Raw genomic sequence first — 6,718 nt, forward strand, 5'->3', positions numbered from 1 at the left:
TGCTGTGGAGGGAAATGGGATAAGGGGTAAGAACACAGTATTGGAGGCATGGGGAGAGCTGTTACTTTACATAGGGAGGGTCAGGACAGATGTATATAATAAAAAATAAATATTTGGTCTTTGTCCCCAGGAGCTGGTAGAGTTCCTAAAATCCTCAGAACTTGCTATCTTTGGTATGCTAATGAGATGACTCACTGGGGTTGGGGGGGGGGGGCTAGGTTGCTTCCGGAAGGGGGCTAGTCACCGGAAGGCTAGTCACTGGAAAACCAACCCTGGGATTACAGGCTTAGAACTTTCAGCCCCTTCTCTCCCTGTGGGGAGGGGAGGGGTGGCAGGAGATGAAGTTCAATCTGATATGGTTGATGATGTAATAAGTCATGCTTACGTAATGAAGTCTGAAAAAAAAAACCCTAAATGACAGGGGCTGGGGAACACTTTGATATGCCGAGGAGGTGGCATGCCAAAATAGGGCACAAAAGCTCTGTCGCACCCCTCCCCGCCAGACCTGCCCCATCATCTCTTCCACTTGTCTCTGAGTTGTTTCCATTATAATAAACCAGTAGACTAATTCCCTGCGTTCTGTGAGTCATTCTCGGGAATTAGCAAACCTAAAGAAGACACTGTGGGGACCACTGAACTTACAGCTGGTCAGTCAGAAGTACACGTGACCCCTGGGACTTGTGACTGGTGTCTGACATGGGGACAATCTGACAATAACTTGGGTTGATGGTATTAGAATCAGAGAATCGGTGTGGGAGAACAGCAAGTATTTGGCGTCACAAAACACTGCCACAGGCCTCAAAGATAAAGCCTTGAGCCAGGGCTTCCTTGGTGGCACAGTGGTTAAGAATCCACCTGCCAATGCAGGGGACATGAGTTCGAGCCCTGGTCCGGGAAGATCCCACATGCCGCAGAGCAACTAAGCCCGTGTGCCATAACTATTGAGCCTGCACTCTAGAGCCCGTGAGCCACAACTAATGAGCCCACGTGCCACAACTACTGAAGCCCGAGCACCTAGAGCCCGTGCTCTAGAAGAGAAGCCACTGCAATGAGAAGCCCGCACACTGCAACAAAGAGTAGCCCCCTGCTCACCACAATCAGAGAAAACCCACACACAGCAACGAAGACCCAATGCAGCCAAAAATTATATAAATTAAAAAAAAAAAAAAGATTTGAGCCAAACCTGAAGGAAACAAGAGAGCAAGCCAGATGCTATCCCCAGCAGAGGGGCATGGAAGTGAAAAGGCCCAGAGGCAGGAGCACACTTGGCAAGGTTAGTAAGACTGAAGAGCAGGGACCAAGGACATGCGGTCAAGGAGATGGTGGAGACCCAGACGTGAGGGCCTGCTGGCCACCGTGGGGGCTCTGATATTTGCATAAGTGAATGAGGGAGGCAGTGCAGGGTTTCAAGCCAAGATGATTAACACGATTCTGCCTAAGTTCTAACAGTCCCTGTGGCTGTGGGGTTGGAAGTACAGTGAGGTCGGGGAAGGGCTGAATGAAGGAGGCCGAGGATGAAATGACCACAGTAACCCAGACGAAATATGAGGGAGGCTGGCTCAGCCCAGGGCAGCAGCAGTGAAAGCAGTGAGAAGGGACTGGAATCCAGATCTATTCTGAAAGTAGAACACACAGCCTGTCCTGACAGATTGGACATGGGTAGTAAGAAAAAGAGAGAAGTCAAAGGTGGGTTTTGTTTGAACTGGCAACTGCAAGGATTAAGCTGCCATTTATTAGAATGGGAAAGATTACAGGTGGAACAGGTGTGGGCAGAAAATTGGGAGTTTAGTTGTGAGCACACTAATTTTGAGTCGCCTACTACACATCCACGTGAAGATCGAAGAGAGGGTCTGGGACTGAGAGGAAAAGTTCAGATTAGAAACATAAATTTAGAGGCCACCATCTACTACAGGGGTCAGCACACGAAGGCTGCAGGCCAACTCTGGCCCTCTGTCATTATAAGCAAAGGTTACTGGAATACAGTCGTGCTCATTTATTTACACACTGTCTATGGCTGCTCTCACCCAACATCAGCAGAGCTGAACAGCTGCAAAAAGACCACACACCTTGCAAACCTGAAAACCTAAAAAACACATGTAAAATAAACTATCTAGCCCTTCACGGAAACACTCTGCCAAATTCTAATAAATAGAACTGAAAGCTCTAGATAACAAGATCCCTTAGAGAGTGACGTGTATGCAGATAAAGACACAGTCTCAAGAACTGTGCCCTGGGACACTCCTCACTTTGGAGGGCAAGATGATGAGGAGACATCTGCAAGTGACAGTGAGGAAGACTGGCCTCAGCACAGGAGGAGGAGAACCTAGAGAAGTGTGTCCCGAAAGTTCAATGAAGAAATTATGTCAACAAGGAAGGAGCTGTCGTGCAGCTAAGAGGCCAAGTAAGATGAAGACTGAGAAAGCATCACCCACGTGAAAGTCCCTGGGAGCAGGCTGGGGCACGCAAGCCTAACTGGAGTGGGTCAAGAAAGACAGGAGTAGAGAAATTAGAGACAGCAAACACAGACAACACTTTCAAGGAGTGATACTATTAAAAAAAAAAAAAAAAGGAGGGGGTAGTTAGAGGCAGATGTGAGGCCAATAGGTCACATGGCGTACCCTGACCCACCTTGCATAGAACATCCAGTGAGAACTTACAACTAGAGAAAACAAGTCTATTTACACAGTTAAGAGAGAAAATCCACACCAGCTACCCCATCATTCCATCTGAAATATGAACAGAAAACCACGGGTCACCAAGACCACGATGAGGACAAGCAGCAAGAAAGAGAAATACCAGCAGCAGAAGCACAGAGGAAGAAGATAAGTCAGGGAACCAAAAAAAGGGACTCACTGAAATATATCGTAAATTATGAAAAAGATGCTACAGAAATTGAACAGAATGACATTTTTGCAATTAAAAACATTATAGCCAAACTAAAACATTAAAAAAAAAAAAGTTTGGAATTGAAATCCAAGAACCCAGAACGGAAAGAAAAAGTTACCAAAAGTATGAGAGAGAGGATTTGAGACACACAAGACAATCTGAAAGGTCCAACATCCAACTAACCGAATAGAACAGAGAAAATAGAAGGGAAAGAAGTTTACCCAAGAAACATCAGCAGAATTAATGCACACAAACCTCCAAAACAAAGCAGCCCAAGTATCCAATATAATGGCTGAAAAAGACCCAACCTAGACCCGTCTCAAAAGCTCCAAACAACAAGGACAAAGAAATGATTCGAAAAGCTTTCAGGAACAACAACAAATTCTTCTATGAAGGAACGAGGGGACGAGCCTTCTCATCAGCAGCGCTGCCTGCTAAAGACAAAGGAAGTGAACTTCAAAGCTGTAAGGAAAAATTTGTGATCGCGTCTTCTATACCCAGCCAAATACAAATCAATTAAATGTGAAAGCCAAATAGAGAGATTCAGATGGCACAGCTTCAAGGAGAAGGAGGGCCATTTAACGCATCAGCCATGATGTGGGCAACAGTATTAAGCCGCTGAGATCTGAGGAACTGACGAATACAAGGAGTCAATAACTTTTACCTAACTTGATAAATCTAGAAACACGGCACAAGGAGGTTAAAGAATTAACCCTCAGAGGAATTAAAAACAGAAATATCAAAAGCTAAAATAGATCCTCTGAAGAGTACTTTTCATTATGAACCCTCTGTACACCTGGATTTGTTACCATCTGCAAGTATTAATTTGATCTTTTTAAAAAAATGTAAAAGCACACGTAGAAGAGAAGCTAGGAATGAGATCTTCTATGAGTAACATTAAAGGACTTTGTTTCTGCAGCTCGGATGCCTTTCTAATGTTTCTTCCGGCTTCCTGCCTCTGCTGCTTAAGGTCAAACTTAATTGTAAGTGACCTTCAATTTTGATGCACAGCGCAAAGTACTAAAAACCTTGTAAAAATTAGTATTCTACAAAACATCCACAAGAGGGCAGCAGAGCCCTCTTCAATACGCTACCAAAACAAAGACCATGAATTCTGTGTTTAATTCATTTTCATGTTAGGCTTGGAATCTTTTCCTAGATAGCAATAAATAGCTGTAAACTTTATAACACAGAAGCGGGCAGCATCTAGATACAACTAAAGCATCTTTCAGCTTTATATATGCAGCCTGTATCTATACAGAAAACACTGTTAGAAATCCAAGTAAAATACATTTCGTTAGATAGATGTGGGAAGTTGTGAACATCAGGGCCCATACTGGACACTACTGCTGCCATTTTTTCACTATCCCCTACTTCTGCACCCAATAATGTACTTGGAACTCCAAGTCTCCATTCCGCTGAGCAGAAGCTAGCTTCAGAACAAAGACCCCACAGGAGAGTGACCACCAGGCAGTCCCAGTCAGCTGAAATTGATATAAAACCCACCCACCACCTCAGAAAGGAAAAACGTATGCCGGAAAAAGGAAAAAAGAAGATGAAAAAAGATTAGAAGACCAATTCAGTTCACTGCTAAAGGACACTTTTCAGAAATTTTCTTAAAAGATCAGGAGACCTAAGGAAAAGTGTCACATAAAGTTCTTACCTTTGCTGTGCCAGTCTGAGAACCATAGAAAATCTTCACTCCAGACACAAAGACTTCCTTCCTTTGAGGAGAGATATAGCCATTTGTCATCAAATCCCGAGATGCTTTTGGGACAGTTTTCTCCTGTGAGTTCTTGTTCTTGAAATAAACACAAAATCCATCAAGTGTGAATCTTTTCCCAATTTCATTAGCGATAAAAATTATCAGTCACTCAGATACTGACCCATTTTACTATTCTCTTAATCTTTTGATTATACTCCTCAAATATTAACCCCTTGGTATAATCAGGTTCTTTAAAAGCACAGACCACATTGCTTAAGACTATAATGATTCCCATTCTCTCCAGGATAAAACTACGCCTACTTTCACCCATAACGTGTTTTAGTGGAATGACAGCAGAAACTTATTTTCTGAGTCTTAATTACTGGAAAGAAAAGAGAGGCCTACTATCCCTTAAAGGTGCTAAGCAGATTTGGGTTTTTTGCAAAAGTTTAATTTTTCATTACAAAACTTTCCTGTGTTTTGAGAATGAAACTTCTACAGCCCATCAACGAAAAGGTAAATAACTTAGTCTACGAGGGTGAATGAAAAATTATCTGCACTCTAGCTGCAGAATTTACAGAAGTTTTAATATAACTGGAGTGCGGATAATTTGTGACTCACCCTCGTATAAAAACTGACAAGAAAAAATATTTGGCATTAAAAAATCTGTATAGAGACCAAACATAAAAGTGATCGAAAGTTCCTATTAAAATTTCTATATTTTTCTGGAAGCCTTAGAAAATCTGCACTTTGCATTCTCTATAAAATTTGATGCCAAATACTCTCCTATAAAAAATAACCCACTTACCTGCTTCCTGATGACAATCTGGAAACAAATCCAGAGGCTAAAGCCAAAGGCAAAGCCCAAATATATGTAAAACCTGTTTATCCATAATGATATTAAAGGTGAGGAGAAGTCCCACGTATCCAAAGAAGGATCTAAATTTAAAATAATACACATAAGTAATTTTATTTAAAGTTACATATACAGTGATGCCCATCATTATTTTAGAAAAAAGAAAAAGAAAAACCAACCTTCATATTCAACAACCCCGCTAAGAAATTTATAAAAAGCAACTCTAATAAAAACAAGACACTATGTGATAACATGATATAATTATCACGATAACATTAATTCAAAAAATATATAAAATTTTATTTTCACTTGAATACAGCATTTGGAAGAGAAGGGAACATAAAGTATAAACACTTTATGTGGAATTATGAGTTACTTTTGCTTTGCTATGCCGCTCCACAAGATCAGCTTAAAATAATACTAAAAGTATTCATTTTTTTCTAATTTTAGAGACCCACAGCTACCTGCAAAGGGTTCTCAAATAACTGACCTCAAGTTCCACTTTTTTTAAGGGAGATACGGATGGACCTAGCCTCAAATACTGAACCTGGGAGTAACCTGAAAAGGCGAAGCCTAAAATTTGGGGTTTACAGGAGCTACTCCTGCAAAGGATCAAAAGTCCTCTACACACGTGGGTAAGGGGGAGAGGCAGTTTTCTCTGCCTTTTACTGGAGATTAGAAGCATAGCTCTAAACTCATCTCCTAGCCTCAAAAGGCAAAAACCCCAGGTCACAAGCAGGCATCACTCCTCGCTCTGCCCCCAGCGACACGGGTCCGGAGCTAACAAGGGCAACACACTCTGGAGAACGGGGCCCGAGGGTCTCAGAGAAACGGTTTCCTCCCTTCCCTCCTCACGAACCTTACCCGCCTAGGGCCCTTACCCATTCTCCTCAGATCTGGGCCGAGCCCTGCGGCCGGACAAGAAACCAGGACTGCGGACCTAAGAAACTTATTGTCCGGCGTGGATACTGGGAGACTGCCAGAACTACCTGGCAGTATTAACTGGGTGCCCCGAGCCGGAGGAGCTGGGAGCAGCCATGCCACTCGCAGACCTGTCCGGATTGGCTCCGAGGGGGAAGGGGCGGGCCCAGAGGGGAGCACCGCCCAGAGGCTGATGGGAGGAAGCCAGAATGCTCCCGGCCCGGCTCGGATTGGCTCAGAGGGGGAAGGGGCGGGCCCAGAGGGGAGCTCCGCCCAGAGGCCGATGGGAGGAAGCCAGAGCTCTCCCAGCCAGGCTCGGATTGGCTCAGAGAGGGAAGGGGCGGGCCTAG

At 43.6% G+C, this 6,718-nt stretch overlaps 1 protein-coding gene across 2 annotated transcripts in view; it reads right to left on the reverse strand.

The window, feature by feature from the left end:
• LOC130861656 (S-adenosyl-L-methionine-dependent tRNA 4-demethylwyosine synthase TYW1) overlaps nucleotides 1-6,507 on the reverse strand; it is a 179,959-nt gene extending 173,452 nt beyond the window's left edge. For both annotated transcript variants that reach the window (XR_009055602.1, XM_057750717.1), the window contains exons 1-3: nucleotides 6,329-6,507; nucleotides 5,400-5,530; nucleotides 4,550-4,687 (exon numbers count right to left, since the gene is read on the reverse strand). Coding sequence is in view for 1 of the 2 variants with exons in the window: in XM_057750717.1 (XP_057606700.1) it covers nucleotides 4,550-4,687; nucleotides 5,400-5,530; nucleotides 6,329-6,332 (273 nt within the window). In the remaining variant the exon portion in view is untranslated. The remainder of the gene's footprint in view (nucleotides 1-4,549; nucleotides 4,688-5,399; nucleotides 5,531-6,328) is intronic.
• Nucleotides 6,508-6,718: the final 211 nt, after the last annotated feature.

The sequence above is a fragment of the Hippopotamus amphibius genome, chromosome 9 (genome assembly GCF_030028045.1).
Source record: "Hippopotamus amphibius kiboko isolate mHipAmp2 chromosome 9, mHipAmp2.hap2, whole genome shotgun sequence".
In the NCBI taxonomy this organism is placed as follows: Eukaryota; Metazoa; Chordata; class Mammalia; order Artiodactyla; family Hippopotamidae; genus Hippopotamus; species Hippopotamus amphibius.